General features: G+C 44.0%; 1 protein-coding gene and 1 long non-coding RNA gene across 2 annotated transcripts; both read right to left on the minus strand.

The window, feature by feature from the left end:
* Positions 1-2495: 2495 nt before the first annotated feature.
* LOC133896887 (disease resistance protein RGA5-like) lies at positions 2496-12255 on the minus strand. The gene is made up of 7 exons (XM_062337524.1): positions 12033-12255; positions 11070-11937; positions 3818-5971; positions 3613-3711; positions 3281-3391; positions 2789-3160; positions 2496-2670 (listed from the first exon to the last, which is right to left on the minus strand). The coding sequence occupies exons 2-7, from the start codon at positions 11912-11914 to the stop codon at positions 2496-2498; spliced, it is 3756 nt and encodes a 1251-aa protein (XP_062193508.1). The 5' UTR covers positions 11915-11937; positions 12033-12255.
* Positions 12256-13508: 1253 nt separating this feature from the next.
* Positions 13509-14809, minus strand: LOC133897933 (uncharacterized). Its single transcript, XR_009905998.1, has 3 exons — positions 14637-14809; positions 14113-14330; positions 13509-14021 (listed from the first exon to the last, which is right to left on the minus strand). It is a non-coding gene; the product is annotated as an uncharacterized LOC133897933 (long non-coding RNA).
* Positions 14810-22947: the final 8138 nt, after the last annotated feature.

Genomic DNA, 22947 nt, shown 5'->3' on the forward strand with positions numbered 1-22947 from the left:
CTTGATTTGCTCTTTCTTTAGCTTTTGGTCACTTGGATGAGCTTTTCGTGTTGAATCTCTTTAAACCAAAATCTTTGTGCTTTGAGGATTGTCAATGCACTTATCAAGGGGGATATTGAGAAACTAAATTGAAATGCGCCTTGGTATATATGTGATGAGTGATTGACAAGGTTGTTGTTTTTGGTTTGATGATTTTGAGATTGCATGAGTATGTCTATGTACTGTAATTATGATTATGGCTAACCAAAGTTGTAGAGAAAAATTGAGTTTGAGTTTTTATCTCTGAGCTAGGAAATTTGCACTCACCGGATGATCCGATGATAGAGAAATTGAACGCGTCGGATGGTCTGGTGATCATATGAAGTTAACGCCGGAGCATTTCAACTCAGAGCCAAAATTCAAGGTGCACACTGGATGGTCCGGTGATGGGGTGAAGTGAACGCCAGATTATTTCTTGCAGAAAGGCTGGAAAGATGGTCCGGTGAAGATATACATGCCGGATGGTCTGGCGATGAGATGGTAAACACACCAGAGTACTTCTTGCAAAGAGATTGCAAAATTTTGGTCTCGTGGAATTGAACTCGCCGGATAGTCCGGCGATGAGGTTTTGGCAACACCGGAACATCCGGCGCTCACGTCTTCTATGTGATGTCTTTTCAACGCAGATTTTGATTTTAACTAACTGGAGATGGAGTTGGAGATATGTGTTTGCTTGTCTTGTGCTATGCAGGAGATGGATGTAACTTGGCGGTCAACGGTAGGATGATCAGGGCCAAGCAGGATACTTGGTGCCGGACGATTGAAGAGGCTGGACGGAGTCAAGGGTGATCCTAGCTGTGCACGTGGAAGTCAAGCAAAGCATGTGAAGGTGGATGAAGACAACGTGTTGACAAAGTCAAGCAAAGGGGATGCTGGTGGAAGTGACAAAGTGGCCCAAGGGATTGGGAGCGAGAGAGACTTACCGACGGTCTAGATCGCAAGATGTAGTACACATGTCAATATTAGGATGCTTGCTTAAGACATAAGCAAGTGGCAGTGAGTCTTGCTTTAAGAAACGTGCAAGGCGGTTTTACAGTTTGGTCTCAAAACCTTAGAAGGATGGAGTGCATGTAGTATCATTGTAAAGCTTGTGTCGAGGTGAAGCTAAGCCATGAAGAAGTCATGCCCGTTCGATGGACAGAGCGAAATATTGACCAAAATGCTCCGGTGGTAAGTAGGAGACCATTAGAAGATAAGGGTATTTTGGGAACAAGAAAATTTAAAGGGTAAGCTACTTTCCTAGGCCTATAAATAGAGGGGTAGGGTTGTGTGGGAGGCTTGAGTCAACCATTTGAGTGTTGTAAGCTAGGGTTTTAAAAGGGTGAGAAAAGTGCTTAGACTATGTATTAGGTGAAAGTTTTTGTAAATAAAATAGTTTTGTAATCTGCCGAAAAGAGGGTTGCCCTCTGCAAGTAATAAAGATTATATTGCTCCTTATGCTTGTGTTCATCTTCTTCTAGTCTCTTTCTATTGGCTCCCTTGTTTGGTTGCTAGTTTTTTGGTTTTTATTGCAATTTTCGTTTTGGTTATTGAGCTGAAATTTTTCTATCTTGTGAAGTTGTTCTTTTTGTTGCTAGAGGTATAAAATTCACATACAAAATTAGTTTTGAATTCACTTGTATTTAGATCATTAAGTTGGAGAGTTTCTTCCCCCAAGTGCTTCCTTATTTGGATTAAAGTGTTTTCCCTTTAAGTTGCTATCTTTTATGGCTATGACTCTTGAAATAAGTTTCAATGGAACCTAAGAGCCATAACTTCTTTGATGTTTTAGTTGCAACTTATTTTTCTCTCCAGTTTTGCTTTTTCTCTTTGTTTTGAGATGCGTTGAGTGACAAAATAAGAGAACACCATCCAAGAAATTGGTAAGACGCATATTCACCCCCTTCTAATCATCATTCTCGGTCCTACACACTGTTGGTTCTTCAACTGGTAGCAATAATCTCATATTATCACCACCGGTTGTTTAGTACCCGTTCAAAAACCAACAGCGATGTTAGTTATGAATCGGCATTGATCTCTCTTCATGTAGTAATTTGTAGTACATACATATATACAATTTGATATATCAATTTTCACCGCCGATTGTTTAGTGCAGTTCAAAAACTGACAGTGATGCCAGTTATAAACCAGCACTTGTCACCTTTACTATAATAGTGTGTGGTACATACATACAATTCGATATATCAATCGTTGCTTCAACATCCAAGATAGCAAGTGATTGGAATTTGATTAGTTACGGTTTTCACTCATCCCACCGGAAACTATCTAAATCAAGCTCCCATGGCTCAGCGAAACTGATGTCCTCGATCAGGTCAATGCTCTTGTCGCTCTCCAAGTTTTCCAAAAAACTGATGCTGCTCACTGGAGAGGTGGATGCAGTGGCACTGCCCGAGTGGCTACTCTGGTGAGTGGACTGCACTGAGGAGGTGATGGATGCAGTGGCACTGTCCGAGAGGCTACCCTGGTGGGTGGAGTGCTCGGTCTTCACGCAGGTGTGAGTGCTCGGTCTTCACGCAGGTGTGTTTTCCGTGGTAGACGATGTCGAAGAGAAGCGGGTCGCTGTCCGTGCGCTGCACCTGTTTTGTCGCGGGGCAGCCGTGCGTGTGCCGATTCGTGCACCGGTAGTAAGATCTGCGGGTATTTGAATTTCACAAACTCGATCGAGTCAGAGATTGCCTCATGCACGTGTGCGGCATCAAAATTAAACAGTGCGATTGAGGTGAGTTAATTTGGTAGAAGCGTCGCTGACCTTGGGTACTTCGCGCCGAGGATGTCCTTCTGGCCATACTTATACCAGGAGTAACCGTCGTCGACATCGTCGGAGCTGCGCGTCACCTTCACCTTGCTTCTGAGCCTAGACCGCGTGATGTCCATGTCGCTCGTCACAGTAGAGACGGTTGGACTGGCACAGCCCTTGATGCCGGGTAGCATGGACAACGGCTTCTCTGCTTCAGATCTTGCTGCGGCTTCCGAGCTTTGGTCATTGGAGTGCGCTGTGTGGGGGCAGGTGTGTTGTCCGTGGTAGACGACAATGCACCGTGGCGGATCGTCGTCCATGCGCTGCACCGTCTTGGTCGCCCTGCAGCCATGCGAGGGGCGGTGCATGCACCGGTAGTAACCTCTGCGGGGATTTGAATTTCACAAACTCGACCGGGTCAGAGATTCCCTCATGTACGTGTGCGCGGCATCAAAGTTAAACAGTGCGATTGAGGTGAGTTAATTTGGTAGGAGCGTCGCTGACCTTGGGTACTTCGCGCCGAGGATGTCCTTCTGGCCATACTTCCTCCAGGAGTAACCGTCGTCGTCGAGGGGGCTCGTCAACGTACGTTTCGTCGACTCCGTAGTAGGTTTCCTACAATTAATCGCTTGTGACATGTCAGGGCATGTTTGGTCTGTAACCTAAGGTTGCCATGCCAAACCTTATGCAGCTACAATTTTAGTAGTTGGTGTTTGGTCACAGCTACATCTACAGTTCGCTTAGTACAGTGTTGATAAATGGAAGTCCGGAAAAGTTGTCCATACAAACACAACAAAGAGAAAATCTGTTGTTATACTAAGCAAGAAGATCCATACCTTTTATAGTTCGCATTCTCCCCGGGGACGTTCTGAATAATTTCGACTTGTTCAGTTTTGTCTTGGTCCAGGATTTCTTCTTGATCAGACAACGTAAACCTGTTGAAAGAAACGTATCCTTTTAGCTTTCACTAAAATCAAATGAGCAAAACCACGAAGAAGGGCGGAAATTCGTTATTGCTTAGCTAGAAGGACAGACCCAAACCTGTTGCTAGCATGCCTGTTTGCTTCTTGTCCTGAATCCTCCTCCATAATTTCATCATGTCCATCGGAGTCTTCCTCATCAAGCATCTCGTTTTGTTTAAGAGTGCCATATTCTTCTTCTTGTGTTACAGTATTCTGATCTTCCTTACAACCAAATATCTGGTCTACACAATGTGCACTGACTCTCGGACAGCTCCCATACACCCTAATGGCGTCTTTGAATGCCAACTCTGCAGCCATTCTGTCTGATTCCTCAGGACCGGCACCTCCAATTTTAGCTGAGATCTCTCTGAGACCTGACAAATGCTCAATGCCGACAGGTATTCTACTTTGTTGATCAGCTCTTCGGGCATTGAAACCTAGCTCGAGCTTCCGGAGATTAGGCATGGCATCCGCCTCGAATTTCAACCAAGGGTCACAGCACTTGAACTTTAAGTATGTTAGAACGGAGAATCCTACCTTTCCAATGACAATCCTTTCTGCAGGCTTGGTATGGACATGCAGCGAAAGAACAGAGAGAGCAGGCAATTCTTTGAGAACATCAACATCATCCCTGGTTATTTTCTTAACCCCAATCTTTAAAATGCAGAGGTTGCCGAGTTGTCTGATGAACTTGGGGAGGCAGGAAAACGTGCAAATGCGCGGCGATAACTCAAGCCTCTGAAGAAGCGTCGAGGGAGGAGACGAACTTGTGAAGCCATCACTTGAAATGCTCATGCTTGTAGCACCAGCATCATCCAGAGAATTTGTATTAGAAGGGGCTGTAGGTTTCAGAGTTAGAGACTTGAGGTTGCTAAGTTTCCCAAGAATCGATCCTAGAAGGAACTGCATCTTGCTCTTCAGATTATCATGCTCCTGTATGGTAGAACAACAGGTGAGCCGAAGATCTCGCAGATTGGTCAGCATGCTAAGGCTCTGCACATTATCCGTGGAATTACTACCGAGATCAAAATGTCCAAGTGTGTGAAGCGATGTCATGAGGCCAATCCCATCGGGCAGGTTTGTCTCAGCAGGAAGACCGAGATGCAGTAAGCCTGGCAAATGAACAATATCTGATGGAATTGCACTTACTCTTGCATCTATTTTAAGTGTTTCCAAATACTGTAGGCCTCGCATCTGGGTTTGTAGTTCTAAGGTGACATTAGATGCGACCTTCAAATATCTCAGTCGGAAAAGTTCCGAAATTCTAGTGAGGTCCAAACTGATGCTATCCTTATCGCCCCAAAAATGAAGGATTAGAACTTGAAGAAGCCGAAACTCCACAATGGAAGGCATACACTTGAAGACCCCAAAAAAAGCAAGTGTTCGAATTTGTGACAGTCTCATATTTGTTGGTGGTGTTGCATCCTCTGCATTACCAAAGTGAAGAGACAGTCGACGAACTTTATCAGCAAGTGTGGTGGTTGCTTGAGAATGATGTATTGCAGTGACGAAATTCTCTTCTATGGACCTGTGTGTGATGATAAAGTTCAGTACCGTGTAGTGAACTACGCAGGACAAAACCTCACCATTGTCATTTAAATGTACAGGCTGGATCATTTTTCGACCAACAAGCTCATCGAAATAAGCCCTTGAAATTTCTACCTGGTCTTGACCATCATTTGCACAGATGAAACCTTCAGCTATCCATTGATTCACTAAATCTTTCTTCCAAATTATGTAGTCCTCTTGATATATACTCATATATAACATGCATGCTTTCAAATGTCGGGGAAGATTGTTGAAACAAAGGTTGAGGACTTGTTTCATCTCATCCAATGTAGGATATGTCATCAAACTGTAACTAAAGGAATTGTTTACATGATCCCATCTCTCTTTTATGCCCAGCTGACTTGCTAGATGACTGGCAATAGTGACAATAGCTAGTGGCAAACCACCACATTTCCTTATAATGTCGTACGAAACATCCATGAGTTCCGGAGGACATTCACGTTGAGGGCCGAAAATTGAACTGAAAAATAGTTTTCGTGAGTCGTCCGGGCCCAGTGGTTTCATCTTTAAAACATAATTGGAGTCATAACCAGAAGATTGCAGAGCTAGATCCTCTATTTCAGTTGTTGTTAGTATTCTGCTGCGACTATTACCCTCTGGTAGGGCACGTTTAATAATATCCCATGTTGATGTCGCCCATAAATCATCAACTATGATCAAGTACCTGCCAAATATTTTTGTTCAATCAAAAGAATTTTTCAGGCCAGTAGCAAATATGAAATTAGAAATAATAGCTCATATGCATTTATCTCTATAGGAGGACTTTATTTTCTTTCTTCCCAGATCTTATAAATATGTCCTCAAGATTAATTTATATATGCTGTAAGAACCTCCCACACTTGTTTTTCTAAAATATGTGAACTAACTCCCTTTACTTAAATTGTTAAAACAATGCTGCGGTTAAGATACATTGAACATGCACTAAATGTAGAAACATTGGAAACATACACTGAACTAAAAAAATACGAACGGTATTCTGTTTAACTTGAATAACTATACTGTAGATGTAACACCCTGTATTTTGGCCGTTTACTAAATTTCACTAAAAATTGAATTTTTTAAAATTTTCAACAAATCAAATAAAATCAAATAAGAGTTAGATTGGGCAAAATACTTCAAATAGGCATCAAATTTAAAAATTAGAATTTTGAAAATATGCCCAAACCAATTTATAAAGCATTTAGGAGTCCTCTAAAAATTTGCTTAATTTAAAATTCAAGTTCAAATTTGAACTTCTCATTTTCCAGAAAATGTTGAAAACTGTTCCAAACCTCCAAACTTCCGTGGGCTGAAATCGCTTTTCCTTCTCTTCTTGACCCAGCTCAAAACCCCTTTCTTTCTTTCTCTTTTTCTCCAATTTTTCGATTAGGTTGGCCCAATGTCCTCCTTCTTTTTGGCCCAGCATGGCCCTTCTGCCGACACAGCCTGTTTGCACCACCTCAGCCCAATTCCAGCCCATAACGTGTCACACAACATCGACTCGCCAACATATGGGGCCCACCTCTCCTTTCTCCCTCCTCCCGATCCATTCCTCTCTCCTCCCGATCTCTCTCCCTCTCTCTCATCCCATCCCAACAGCCATCGCCAACGTTACAGGGATGACCACCTCGAGCTTCCCGCTGCCTCATCACTTTACCAGTTGGGGAAAATCCCGATGGAGCTAGGATATTTCCTCTCGAACCGCCGCACCTCGGCTATAAAATGGACCGTCGTCGCTCCCTCATAGACCATTCGATCACAGCAGGTTGTAGGATTTAGGATACCGACTAGAGGGAGGGTGAATAGGCGGTTTTTAAAACTAATCACTTAGCGATCAAAGAAACTTGCAGAATTTAATTAGAGATCACTAGAGCAATATTTAGCAACTTAGAACTATGTCAAGGTTTGCAATCTTAGAGTGACATGCAACAATTCATACCCGAGGAAAATAAATTGCATAAATATAAGTAGCATAAGAGATGACATCCGAAATTTATCCCGTGGTATCAGTGACTTGTCGATCACCCCTAATCCACGTTAAGGTGAGTTCAAGCTTCTAACCGCTTCTCTATCAAGTATGTAATTCTCACACCGAGCAACTTGATCTTAAACTAGAATAGAACAATTAACTACTCAATATATCAATTTCACTAGAGTAGAACTTTATCGTTCCGGTTAGGTGTGCTCAAAGCCTTTCACAATTACACCACCGTGGCTCCTTCACAAACTTCTTTGAAGGTCTCAACGATGCAACCACCTCCAAGTTATCTAGAAGGTGGCAACCTTTAATAGTAACAATTTGATGACATTTTCTTGAAGGCTCGCTAGTGCCATAAAGCTCAACCGCTACGATTCAATGCACTAGATGCTCTCACACTCTCAACTGTGCAACCACTAAGCCAAGAGAGGGAGAGGAGGAGGGCAAGTGCTTAAGAGTTTAGAAATAAGGTGCTTACATACCCCCTTTGAACCAGCAATGGGTCTATTTATAGTGCACAACTCGAAATGTGGTCATTGTCCAAGGTTTGAAAGCTCTGCACATCTAGTGGTCGGACCGCTGCCAGTACAACGGCTATAGAAGGTGTAATAATGACTCTGATATCAGTCTGGTGGTCAAACCGCCACTTATCTCGTTCAGACCGTGAGTCTGGAACAGAGTACCAAAACTCTATGTTCCCTAGCAGTCAGACCGGCTAGCCTTGGCAGTCAGATCACTAGTCAAAGCAGAGGATCCGAACCTCTCTATTTCTTGGCAGTTAGGTCGGGACACATCACGTTCAGACCGGGACTAAGGTCCTTTCGAAACTTCTAGCTTGTTTATACAGCAGTCAGACCGGTCATACCCGATGGTCAGACTACCACACCTAGAACCTAGAAGAAACTACCTTGTTTATACAGTGATCAGACCGGCCATTGCTGGCGGTCAGACCGCCACAACACAGAACACTTAAAAGGTGGTTTTTCTTCGGTTCTTCTCAAACTAAATTTCTCATTCTAGATGAAATGCAAGTTTGACCAATCGGTAGCACTTTCAATATCTCAAGTAAACGCGCATCAACCCCTCTTAATAGTACGACACTTATCCTATCAATCTGGTCATTTCTCTTCTCTAATCATCATTGATTGATAAAATAAAATACCCTGCATTTTATACCTTTGCCTTGAGCTAGTCATTTGCATATCTTCCACACATGCTTCTTCTAGCTTCGCAACATCCTTGGGACTAACCTTTTTCATACTTCAATATAAACATGTTAGTCTACAATTCACATATCATCATTAATTACCAAAACTCGAATTAAGGGCCTAGATGCTTCGCAGGTTCCACTGGAAACACCTCGTGCGCATGAATCTTTTTTGAATTGCTGCTGCCTACATCTTTGTCAAGCCTTCGCTAATGCTCCACCGAGTTTCCAGTAAGCATGACCCCACCAGCACATCCAGATCTCCCCATAGAGCATCAGCAGCCTGCGTACCCCCGTTTCTGCCACCAGGATCACCGTTCCAGTGAACTTCCTAACAAGTTTTGCCATGGAACAGAGTCAGGTGGCACTTTTCCGTCACCATGTTGTCCCCTTCCTCCGGCTGCCTACGTGGCCGTCATGCCGACACTCTTTATCTGATGTGGCGTGCACTTTTCCGAGTCCATAGCATAGTAGCTGACCTGGTTAGCCGTTGACGAAGTCAACATTGACTGCTAACCATGGGCCCCATGTGTCAATGTCTGATCATTTTTTGAAATTCCAAAAATAATTATTAAATAAAAAATCTTTTTTCCTAAGGGAATATTCTCCTATTTTTCTTTTTTTGGAATTAATTTTTGGGAAACTTCTGAGGCCTGTTTCTCCTTTGTTTCGACTTGATTTTGTGATTCTTGCGCTAACATTCATCTAAATTTAGTATCTACCCAACCACACTAGTTTCATAATTTTTGAAGCTCAATTAAAGTTTAAGTTTGAAATTATTTTAATTTGAGTTGTTTCCCTGTAGTTTACTTATTTGGCGTTAATTTACATATTTTAGAAGAAGAAGTATTCGAGGAGGAACCCGAAGACCCTGATTACAAGGAAGGAGCAGAAGAAGACCTTGGCGAAGGAAAGTCCTATACCCTTTGACCATATTTTACCTAGGTTTTATAAACACGACCCAGTAGAGCCAAATTTGAAATATTATATTCATGCATGCTTATGTTAATTAATTTAAATGCTATGACCTAGATCGATTATGCCAAACCTTGTTATTGACTACCTGTGTTTCGTTGAAACCATAGAAGGTCCCCAACGTTAATTATATTGATTGTTTGGATGGTTGTTCGATCATTTGCATGCTTAGGGTTTATCCTGTTTTATTAAAGAATCAGATTAACTAGTCGTAATAATAGTGTTGCTGCAAAAGTTGTGAAATGATGTGTGCTTGGTGGTCTAAGTGGGTTAAGAATGGTGGTGTTAATAAAACTCTGAAGTTTAATTTGACGAGGGTGAGTAAGGTACCCACGAGGGTGAGATTGCTTTCAGAGCAAGGTTCGCCTGTGTGATGTTCTTGCTAAGAGACACTTGCCTCGGTTATATAAGGATTGGTTTGTTGTGACGTCCTACCTAGTGATCACCGTATAACAACATGTCTTGTATATGACAGAACTTGATCCAATCTTTCCAGCTTAGCTCTGGTAGTGGCAACATGAGCCGGAAGAAGACTCGGACAATCTGTGTGAGGTCCCGTGATCTGGCTAGGGGACTCTAAGTGATCCTTGTTTACATGAGCACTTGGTTGAGTGTCTTATGGATTGATATTGTGGCGATGTTAGGAGGGTACAACGTCTCGTTACGCCAGTTTTGCTAGTTGCTAAGGTTGGAGTATGTGTATATATTATGGGTAAAGTGTGCATTTTCTGCAGAGTATAAACTATTTGATAGTTGTGTTCGCGGTCATGAACATACTATGGTTTTGTCATAATGATTAGTTTTATGGTGTGCGTACCTCCTTGATGTGTGAGTGAGATATATGCCTGTGTTTTGGAAGTGCAATCTATGTGTTGTGAGTTGGAGAGGTTAGATGTTTGCCAACCATAAAACTTAGGAACTAGTGTGATGGATGGATGTATCTATCCCAGGCCCGACAACCCCTAATATTGAATAAATTTGACCTTCCCCTAAAAGTTTTAAACCTTGTTTGTTGCCTAGCCCTTGCATGACAACTAGCTTTTAGCTAAAACTTAAGATCTAAAATCATACCTTTGGTTTTCCCTTTAAGCATCTATCTACCTTTATACCTTTATAGTAGGACTTCACTCTTGCCTTTGTTCAGTTCAGATGAGGAACCAAAGAACAGCTACGCTAATGGTAGTGATGAAGAGTAAAAGATTAAGGCTATGTTCGCACCCAAATTTCCTTTAGGTATTGGATTCACCAGTTTTATTCTATTGTCGCTGTGTTGTAAAACCCCTATGTGTAGGCTTATCGGCTTCTATTGTAATGAACTATATGATGTGTGCCTCATGTGAGACTCTCTGATGGTGTTGTAATATAATTGATGTGACTGTGATGCTATTTTGTTGGAAATATATGTGTCAGCTATTAATTCAAGGACTGATACGAGATACATAGTAAAATCCTAAAATAGGGTCCCACATAAACTGAACGGAATACAGTCTCCACTCTGGAATCTGGACCATGGAGCTGGGTCATGGGTCGAGTTTATCTTAATACAAATATGTATGTAGTTTTTTAGTGGATAAACTATGCATGTAATTAATTGTAGCAGCTAGCTGTGAAATATTATAGTACCTCTTATGTTGGAGATGTGTCCTGATACTGGAAATTAGGCTATGCACCTTCCAGTTATCAGGGGGCTGGTGCGGGCGAACTTGGGACAGCATGCTGATGAAAAGCCGCCTCATATCAGGCTTCTGAGACGTCCGCACATATGCCCGGCATTCGAACTGCCGTCCAAGCTTGCGGTACAGCTCGTTGGCAAGAGTAGTCTTACCGACTCCTCCGAATCCAACAATGGACACCACATTGAGCTTCTTCTCATCTCCATCGTGCACCGTCATCAGCCACTCTTCGAGCTTGTTCATTGTGTCATTGATACCAACATGGACCTCGTCTCCCCCACAGGGTGCAGGATGCCAAGAGCCAGAAGATGCATCAGAACATCTAGTACTCGAAGCAGTGCCGGCGATGCCACCAAAATTATACATGCTGTGCCGTTGGAGCACCTCCTGCACGCGTAGGCTGAACTCTTTGATCTTGTTTGCCATCCACAGGCGTTGCCTCAGCTTGTCATGAAGCCAAGGGAGTGTCGTCTTGCTCCTACGCCGCCGAGTAATCTTATAGCGACGAATGGATCCGCTCCTGGAACCAGCAGTGGCATGCTCGTAGTGGTCTACGAAGTCCTCCATGTCGTACGACAGCTCGCGCACCTCCTTCATCCAGCACCTGACCATCATAGCATGGTCGTCCTCCAGGTTTGAGAGAATGGCAATAATTTCCTCAAGATCACGCTTGATGAGCGGAATCTCTTCCTCCGCGCCCTTGGGCAGCATGTAGCCGCGGCGCAGTATCCCATCGAGCCTCCCGGGAAGCTTGAACATGGCGCCCCCCAGAGCACAGGTCGTCGGAGCTTCCATCAATTAGAACCCTCCTTCTGAAGCTAAAGTGCATACATGTTAGGTACAGATTATTAGCCAGGCCCTGGAGCGATTACGATGCTGAATAGAAAGCATATACTACAAATCAGATACCTACAGGAGAAATTGAAGACGTCAGATGAGCAAAGCAGCATATGACGACCCCTCTGATCTACTGAGGCGCGAGAACATGGGAGAGACCTGTTCCATTTTCCTTCATTTCTCAGTCTACAGATCGGTCCGAGCCCTTTGCTTTCTTCGGGATTGTTCCATTTCCTTTGGTCTGCATCTAACAGTGACCGTACAATGGGCAGTGATCTTTGGTCAATTCACACCGACCACGATATTGAATATTCGTAGAATTGAGAATTACGGAACAATACTCAAACTTCACAAGATTTACATCGAAGTGCAGAGGTTCACAAATTGTATTACACGCTCTGCCCCAAAGTTATGAATGAGAGCACCTTTTAGGAAAGAAAATGGCAAGTTCCTCTTACGCCCTCCTACCATAGTAATATACTGATATTTCGATATACATATAAGATAGTTCAGTTTTGAAAAGAAAAAATGATTAAACTTAAGGCAAAACAAATAATATAACAATATAACACACATATTTGGAGAAAAAAACATCAAGCGAAAAATATTGTGGGAGTTAGAAGAAGGTTGGTATGATAAAGAAGAAACTTTGCTAGTATTATGTGTGTGCTTTAGGAGGTTGTCCTTTTTATATTTCTTTAGATAACTCTTAGGTGGTGGAACTGTCTTTCTTCCCCAGTATATAACTTGGTGGAGATGGAGATGGGATCTCCAATTAGAGTGGTAGTTCAAGTGGCTACCTCAAACATGAACCAATTTGATGGCATTGATATCGGTGAGGTAAATTATTGATAGATAAATTTGAAAAATTAAGTTGAAATAAGACTTGGTTTATATATGATGAGTGAATGACAAGGTGTTGCTTTGGTTTGATGATTTTTAGATTGCATAAGCATGTATATGTGTTGCAATTATAATCGTGACTAACTAAAATTGAAAAAAATAGAGTTGGCATAGTTCTGTCAAAGTTCAGAAAAAATTGCACTTATCGGATAGTTCCATGTGTGGTAATTTGTACACAACGGATGATCCGGTGAGCACGTGGAGACAGTGTCGGAGTGTTTAACAGAAGTGCTAAAAATGGACGTCCGGGGCGGTCTACTCACCGGAAGGTCCGATGTTGAGAGGCTTTGAACACTGGAGTATTTAACAGATACGCAAGTTTTCGGTGGCAGAACTGTTCTACACACCGGATAGACCAGTGTGAATACCAGAGGAACATCGGACTATTTAACAGAGTAGTGCAAAATCATGGTCTGGTAGTGGTCTACTGACCGGATGGTCCGGTGTTGAGCCCATTGAACGCCAGTGCTTTTTCCAGAGGGAGTCCAAAGTCCAGATGAGTTGTACACACCGGATAGTTCGGTGTTTGTACTGGTGTGAGCACCGGACCATCCGGTGTTCAAGTTTTTCTTTGGACTATCTTTTTCAACAGGGATTTAATTTGGACTAACTTGTGATGAAGTTATACGAATTTGAAGATGCATGTTTGCTTGTCTCATGCTGTGTATGTGATGGATGCGACTTGACGGTCGACGGTGGGATGATCAGGACCAAGTGGGGTGCTTGGTGCCGGACGATCAAAGAGGTCAGGCCGAGTCAAGGATGATCCTAGCTGTGCACATAGAGACCAAACAAAGTATGGAAGGAATGATGAAGATAGCATGCTGACAAAGTCAAGCGAAGGGATACCGGTGCAAGTGACAAGGAGGCTCGAGAGGAAGAGACTTACCGATGATCAAGATCGCAAAATGAAGTACACGCGTCAATATCGGGATGCTTGCTTGATGTCAAAGCAAACGATAATAAGTCACACTTTAAAAAGCGTAAGAGAAGATTTCACGATTTGACTCAAAAAGCGTGAGCGAAATCTCTTCCTCTGCGCCCTTGGGCAGCATGTAGCCACGGTGCAGTATCCCATCGAGCCTCCCGGGAAGCTTGAACATGGCGCCCCCGAGAGCACAGGTCGCCGGAGCCTCCATCAATTGGATCCCTCCCTCTGAAGCTAAAGTGCATACAGGTTAACAGCAGATTATTAGCCAAGCCCTCGAGCTATTACGATGTTGAATAGAAAGCATATACTACAAATCAGATACCTACAATAGAAGTTAAAGGCATCAGATGACCAGAGCAGCATGGGACCCCTCTGATCTACTGAGGCGCAAGAACATGGGAGAGACATGTTCCATTTTCCTTCATTTCCTAGTATACAGATCTGTCTAAGCCCTTTGCTTTCTTCAGCATTGTTCCATTTCCTTTGGTCTGGGCTGGATAACGACCCAGCTGGCTCGGCCAGCTCATGAGGCTACTAGTTCTGTTAAAAAATACATCGATAAAATTATATAACAATAGTAATGATATCTACAAGTATAATACTTTTTTATGTTTAATCAGAGGTATAATTGCGATAAGTTAAATATCTTCTGAATATTTTTCAAACTCATATGCAGCATAGCAACAGATAAATCCATCTATATATGTTCTGCTGCTGAAACAAAATATTTCTCAAAAAATATATGAAACAATATTCCCCACACATCCATCTATACATGCTAAGCTTGAAGGAATGATCGTTGGAAGAAGAAAAAAGATAAGAGTTGCATCGTAACGAGGAGCTGACCAATAGAAAGCAAAGTAAGCTGACGAGGAGTCTCTTCATCGAAGATGAAGATGACCCATGAGTAAACTGAAGATCACTGTGAAACTAGCTCGTTTGGAGCTGACTCGTGCCAGCTCGTTATCTAAATGAGCTAAAATTCTAGCTTGGCTCGTTAGATTTTGGAACAAGCCAAGCCAAACTAGACACGAGCTAAGCTAGTTTGTGAGCTTCGAGCTTTTCGTCCAGTCCTATCTGTATATAATAATGACCATATAGGGAGCAGCGACATAAGGGGCAGTGACCCATATAAAAGCAATCTGACTCGGTGGATGTGTACAATCTTAGAAAAAATATGTTTGGTTGTCCGTATGCACTGCTCCAGCCTGATTCAGTGGATGTAAATGTACGTTCGCAGCATGACCCGGCGGATGCAGACCCCTACATCCGCTCATACAGACGGACCCACTTATCAGTGTCATAAAATTATCTTTATCCGCTTATACAGACGGACCCACTTACCAGTGTTATAAAATTATCTTTATACGAACAATCAATCACAGTCTCAATTCTTGTATCCACTCATACGGCCTCAGATTCGATCAACTAAACAGAAATTTAGCTTAATCTGTCCAGACAAATACAACCAGCCAAATACAACCAGCCAAATATTATTCTTTTCAATAATATAATTTTACTCAACCTATTTTCCCTCCATCTACATATACGATACATACGAGCGACCAATCATACTTAAAAAGCCAGCAACCTTTCGTCAGAACAAACAATTAAACACCAACCGGTCAATGTACATAGCTGTCAATGATAGAGAAACTAATTGGACTTTTCTGCCTACGCTTTCATGACCAGATGACGAGGACGTTGATATTTCAAGATAGCCTTTACATGCTAATCCTCGAGTGTTCGTCAAATTGAGAATTATGGAACAATACCTCAATCTTCACATGATTTACCTCAAAATGCATAGTTTGACACATTGTATTACATGCTCTGACCTTACACTTTCATGATCAGATGAGAAGGACCCTGATATTCCAAGATTTTAGATACTAATCCTAGAGTGTTCGTCAAATTAAGAATTACGGAACAATACTCTATAAAATTTACCTCAAAATGTAGAGTTTCACAAATTGTATTACATGACTCTACCCCTATGTTATGAATGAGAGCACCTTTTAGGAAAGAAAATGACAAGTTCCTCTTACGCCCTCCTACCATAGTAATATACAACTATTTCGATATACTAATAAGATAGTTCAGTTTTGAAACGAAAAAATAAATAAAGTTTAGGTAAGATAAAGAATATAACAATATAGCACACAATATAATGGTCAGTGGTATTTAGTCAGTTCACGGTCGCAATCCATCACTAGTAAATGACGGCCAGCTACCTTTCTTCAAAACAAACGACAAAACACCAACCGGGCAATATGCACATTCATCAATGACATAGAATAATTGGACTTTTCTAGGCTAACATCTAAAAATAGATAACATATAACATTAATAGATAATATATAACATTGTATTTTTCAAAATAAATAACATGTTAGCGTATTTATAAATTTAGTATGCGCATTTGGCACCTCGTTTACCGAAAAACTGATTTCGATACGCGTGGCGTCGAAAAAGGGTGGGTCCGGCAGTTTTCGGTACCTAAGGTGCAGAATACGAAGATGCCGATTACGGTATTGTACACTGTATTCGGCACCTCAGATGCCGAAAACAAATTGTATTCAGCATATGAGGTAATGAATATAGCACTGCGCAGCGTATTCGCACCTTAGTTACCGAATATGCACGGGCAACAGCGGGATGTACGAAAGAAAGTTAGAAGCAAGCTAGTACGTGTGTTTATATTTTTTATTTAATTCTCAATTTTATTTGAGAGTTAAAATATAGTCTAAAAATTCTAAACATTTTTATAAACAAACTAGAGTTCACTAAGTAACCCGTTTTAATTAGTTTGATCTAAAAACCTTGAGCCAATATTTAATTAAAATTCTATAAATAAGCCTACTTTTATAAATTATAGCAATTTTTAATGCCTCAAATAAATTCGTAAAAATCTAGAAAAAATTCACTAATATTCTTCTCATGTGATGTACTAATTTATAAAAATATTTCCAACCCTAGGTTATTAGGTGAAAAAATAAGTTCCATTGTAATGCTCTATTTATATGTATTTTTATCATTTCACGTGATATTCTCTTTTTAATTCAATTTGAATAAAAATAAATTCAAACATGCACAAAACCTACAATCAAGTGATAAGTTCACCAAAAAATCATCATAACCAACTCAGCATGACCATTGTATACACAAAACAAGTGCATAATATATAATGGGAGGCTTAATAGATGCATGGCAAGAAGCTTAGTTATTGTGCTTAATTAATTGGTTGTGTTTCTTTGTCGTTGCGATAACATAGTTCTTAAACCTCTCAGATTAATATTAATCCTCTCCTTGCTATTCTCTATATTTTATTTCTTTCTTGGTTCTCTCTTCCTGCTTTGAGAGATAGCATCCCCATCTACATGCTTATTATCTGGTTGTTTAAATTCCGAATATATCATTTACCATATTTAATTGATAAATATTAAAACTTGTTGTATCACTGCCTGCTTTGAAAAGATGAGTGTAAATATATTCATAATTTATGGGTTCTATATTTCTTAAGTGTCTGGCTTTACTATCTTAGTAGTTGTTTTCAGCCAGTCATGCATGCATGGTTCAATTTGAGCATAATATTCAAGGATTTGCCTACAAAACAACAATAATCCATGGTGATCAAGGAGACAAGCTACATTATATTTACAGATTCTAGGCCAGCATAGTTCCTAACTCTTCAAACAAAAATACGTAAGATTAGAAAAGTGCATAAGGGTGCGTTTGGTTAGAGGACGAGGTTGGATGGGATAGAGTTATCCTTATTTTTTGGATGGGATGAACTAGTTTTCTGTTTGGTTGGATGGATAGACTGTGTTAGTTATGATGATTTTTTTTAGTAAACTTACCTCTTGATTGTAGGTTTTGTGCATGTTCGAATTTATTTTTATTCAAATTGAATTAAAACGAGAATATCACATGAAATGATAAAAATACATATAAATAGAGCATTACAAAGGAACTTACTTTTTCACCAAATAACCTAAGGTTGAAAAGTAGGCTTATTTAGAGAATTTTAATTAAATATTAGCTTAGGATTTTTGGATCAAACTAATTAAAACGGCTTGCTAGTGAACTCTAATTTACTCATACAAATGTTTAGAAATTTGAACTACTTTTGTACTCTCAAATAAAATTAAGAATTAAATAAAAAACATAAGCACACGTACTAGCTTGCTTCTTGCTTTCTTCCATACGTCCCGCTGCTGCTCGTGCGTATTCAGCACCTAAGGTGCCTTATACAGCACTGTACAACGTATTCGGCACCTCAGTTCATTTTCGGCACCTCAGGTGCACAGTGCCGTATTCGGCACCTCAGGTGCTGAAAACTGCTAGGCCCACCCTTTTTCGGTGCCTCGCATAATGAAATCGGGTTTTTGGTAAACGAGATGCCGAATACACATGCTAAATGTGTAAGTACGTTAATATATTATCTATTTTGACAAATACAGTACCATGTTGTCTATTTTTAGATTTTGGCCGACTTTTTTGCCTACACTTTTCTGACCAGATGACAAGGACACCAACCGGCCAATTAGCACAGTCATCAATGATAGAAACTAATTGGACTTTTATGTCTACACTTTTATTTTTTTAATCCACCCATAGGATACATTACTAGGAGTTCATAATAAAACATGGTCCACTTAGAGTCTCCAAATATATCACAGGACTTCACATAAATTGTTCGAGTCTTATTCTGGCTTCCGTCACCGCTACCAGCCTCCGAGTGGATATCGAGTTCAACTAGTGGAATGTAAAGTCAAGCGATGCTCATACAGGGTATGTGGTTATGTGGTTATAAGAGGGTTGCTTAGTATGAATGCACATGAACTGGATCTCAGTGGCCTGGAAAAGTATCTTCTAGTAGGAACACCACATAGGTGAATCTACCCTAAGGTGGCCCCATATCTATGGACATCTTACTCATCCTTTCCAAAACAGGTTTTCCCCGGACTGGTTCCATTAACACCATGTCACACGTTTTACTTACACACACTCACCACCAATCACACCACAACACTGCAAACTCATTTTGTAAAAGCATGTATCACGGTTGATTGAGTAACGCATCACTGAAGAGAAAAATTAATCATCTTAAGCATATTAGTATCAATGCATAAATCATCATTATTATAGCAAATGATAGAGAACCCTAAGTTTAATAAGGTATTTTGCGAAAAATGCGTGGTTCAATAAAATATGTTTTAATGAATGTAGCATGCAAACATATTAGTCAAATTTTATGTGATGTCCTGATTCAAGTTTACAAGATGATGTTGTTATGTTCATGGTCCATATGTTCCGGTTATATTATTAATGTTCCATGGATTATTCCAATATATAGATGTGTTGATTGGTTCTTGTCGGAGGATTAACTCCAGTCGCAGGAATGATTCTGAATACGTTCGTCGGAGAAATAAATGGGAATGAATGCAACGGCCGGTGGTGGGGTATTGTCCTAGTGCAAGAAGAAGTAAATGCACCGGAATTTAGACAGGTTCGGGCCGCACGGGGGCGTAATACCTACTCCTGTATGGATACTATAACTGTCCTGAGGAAGTCCCTCAAGGATGTTGCTGGTTACAAGAATGTTGGTCTATCTAAGAGCTTGGGGCTCCTTGTTCTTCGGCTGGAACTGGGCTCAGCCTTCCTCACAGTGTTATCTTGCGCTGTGTTCTTGTCTATCCGTTACCTCTAACCGTCTTCTTCAGCTATGCTCTTTTCACTTCTCTCTGTTTTGCTATTCTTCGTCTCTTGTTCTCTGTTTGCGCCGCCGCTTTAAGTACCCGCTGGCCGCGACATGCCCCGAACGGAAGGAGGGAGCACGTGTTCCGAGACGCCATAAATGGAAAGGGCGTCATCATTTCCTCTGGGCGAAGTGACCGGGGGTAGAAAATGCGTTGCACGCCCGGTCATCCGTCACCATAAATGCCCTAGCAACGGGCGCCGTGGAGAGGGCCCACCGGTCAGCCGCAGAGCAACCCGGCGTGCCCACCCTGTCTTGTTCCCCTGCCACAGCAGCGCGGCAGACGGAACACCTTAGTCCTTACGACGTTATCCCGAGACAAGCCGGATGGCACGGGACGGGACCCGTGCAATTAATAACCCCACGCCTCTCTGCCAAAACATGGCAGGAACTGACGCTGGGCGCAGCGGGAGCAGTTGGAGGTGACAGGCCACGCACGCTCATTAAATGTGGCCTCGGGCCTTTGACTGGTTGACACCTCATCGGTAGGCCCCTCGGGGGTCTTTCTGGGTCGTCGGGGTACCGAGTGCTCCGGGGTATTGTTCACATCCCCGAGCACTCTCTCCGAGAATGCCTTTCCTTGTTCTCGGGGTGCCGAGTGCTCAGGGGTACTGTTCACCTCCCTGAGCACTCTCTCCCGAGCACTCTTGTACGGATCCTCGGGGAACCGAGTGCTCGGGTGCTGCCGCACGCAGCCCCGAGCACTCTCTCCAGGAACTTAGCTCTCCTGATCGTCGGGGGACTAGGGTGCTCGGGGGTGACCGTACACCTCCCCGAGCACTTTCTTCCCGGTACTTGGATTCTGTGGATCATCGGGGAACTGGGGTACTCGGGGGCCACCGACTGTGGCCCCGAGCACCTTCTCCCGGGACTTGACCTTTTCTCATCCTACAGGAGAGACCTTGCGGGATGGCGCCATGTGGCGGATGGCTGGCCTGGCCTCGGAATTCGGGGACCCCCGGTTCCTGATACATCGACAGTAGCCCCCGGGCCCATTGGCAGGCGATGGCCCAGAGACTACGGATGGGGCCTTCGTCGCGAACGAGGCCGAAACCGGCACGAACGCCACGTGGTGAGCTTTCAGAAGGTGGTCCTTTTGGTCCGGGCCTTCGGTACGGCCCAACGGGGGGCTGAATGGACACGCGTCCACATAACTCCCGAAGGGTATGACAACGGGACGGGCGGTGCGTGATGATAGAGCAGGCGGCACGCGCGGCAGCCATGCAAATCGAGGAAAATATGCCTGGCAACCGCTGACACCGCACGACCTGTGGGAGACTCGCCTGGCGGTTGTGTCGATCGAGGAAAACGTCCCACCGAGTGTGCTGTGGCAGGAGACATTTGAATTCCCTGAGGTATAAAAGGAGGAGGGGAGCGAACCGCCCTCCTCTTTACGCCATCTCGTGATTCAGCCCCTGCTTTCTTCACGCTCTTGAGCCCTTAGACTCTCCCTAGGCGATCAGAGCACATCCCCTTCTCCACCGTCTATTCCATCTCCCGCCCCGACGAAATGCCGAGAGCTGGAGGAAGCCGCCGCGACAGGACTCCCGACGGCGTGCTGCCAGAGTCTCGCCTGTCGAATGAAGAGGCGGTGGGGAAGATCAAGAAGTTGTTGGTCCCCGAGGGCCAGCAGGGGGCCCTGGTGGTGACGCCGGCGAGCTTCCCGCCGGCGACGACCCACCCGGGGCGCATTGTTCTGTTCACCTCCTTTGTGGCGGCCGGGCTGGTGCCGCCGTTCTCCACGTTCTTTCTTCAAATCCTCGACACCTATGGGATTCAGCTGGTGCACCTGAGCCCCAATTCGGTCGTCATCCTGGTGGTCTTCGCCCACTTCTGCGAGATGTTCGTGGGAGTGCCACCATCGGTGACTGTCGGAGGATTAGCTCCTGTCGCAGGGATCCCGAGAGACCCCTTTTTAGAGATTCGGCTGGGGGGATGATCCTGAATAAGTTCGTCGGAGGAATAAATGGAAGTGGATGTAAATGCAACGGCCGGTGGTGGGGGATGATCGACCTAGTGCAAAGAGAAATAAATGCACCGGAGTTTAGACAGGTTCGGGCCGCACGGGGGCGTAATACCCTACTCCTGTATGGATGCAATAACTTTCCCGAGGGAGATCCCTCGAGCATGTATCTGGTTACAAGAATATTGTGTCTAACTAAGAGCTTGAGGCTCCTTGTTCTTCGGCAGGAGCTTTGCTCAGGCTTTCTCACAATGTCTTCGTCTGTTGGCTTGGTTCGTTGTGGGGTTCGTCTTCTTCGTGAGTCAACTCGTGCCCTCCTCCCTCTTCTCCTGTATGCCGACTCTTTTATGCACTCGCCGGCCGCGACATACCCCGAACGGGAAGGAAGGGGTACAAGTTCCAAGACGCCACGACTGAGAAAGGCGTCATCATTTCCTCTGGGCGAAATGACTGGGGCGGTGGAAAAATGCGGTGCGCGTCCGGTCACTTGTCACTGTGGATGCCCTGGCAACGGGCGCCGTTGAGAGGGCCCACCGGGCAGCCACAGAGCCACCCGGCGTGCTCGCCCTGTCTTGTTCCTCTGCCACGGCAGGGCGGCAGGCGGAACGCCTTGATCCTAGCAATGTTATCCCGAGACACACCGGATGATACGGGACAGGACCCGTGCAATTAATAGCCCCACGCCCCTCTGCCAAAGCATGGCAGGAACTGACGCTGCGGTGGGAGCAGTTGGATATGTCAGGCCACGCGCGCTCATTTAATGCGGCCTTGGACCTCTGACGGGCGGACACCTCATCGGTGGGCCCCTTGGGGGCCTCTCTGGGTCGTCGGGGAACCGAGTGCTCAGGGGTACCGTTCACCTCCCCGAGCACTCTCTCCCGGGAATGCCTATCTTTGTCTTCGGGGTACCGGGTGCTCGGGGGTACTGTTCACCTCCCCGAGCACTCTCTCCCGGGAACGCTTATCCCTGTACGAGCCTTCGGGGAACCGAGAGCCCAGGGGCTGTCACGTGCAGCCCCGAGCATTCTCTCCCGAGCACTTTCGCACTGGCCCTCGGGGAACTGTTCGCTCGGGGACTGCTGCGCTCAGTCCCCAAGCACTCTCTCCCGGAACTTAGCCCTTCTGATCATCGGGGGACTAGGGTGCTCGGGGGTGACCGGGCACCTCCCCGAGCACTTTCTTCCCGGTACTTAGACTCTGCGGGTCATCGGGGAACTGGGGTGCTCGGGGACCAGAGATTGTGGCCCCAAACACCTTCTCCCGGAACTTAGACTTTCCTCATCCCGCAGGAGGGACCTCGCGGGATGGTGACACGTGGCGGACGGCTGGCCTGGCCTCAGGACTCAGGGACCCCCGGTTCCTGATACATCGACAGTGACACTCTTCCGGCATTTCTTCGCGCTGCGATCTGCTGGGAAGAAGAGGGGCTTTTC

This window comes from Phragmites australis, chromosome 17 (assembly GCF_958298935.1).
Source record: "Phragmites australis chromosome 17, lpPhrAust1.1, whole genome shotgun sequence".
Taxonomy (NCBI): domain Eukaryota; kingdom Viridiplantae; phylum Streptophyta; class Magnoliopsida; order Poales; family Poaceae; genus Phragmites; species Phragmites australis.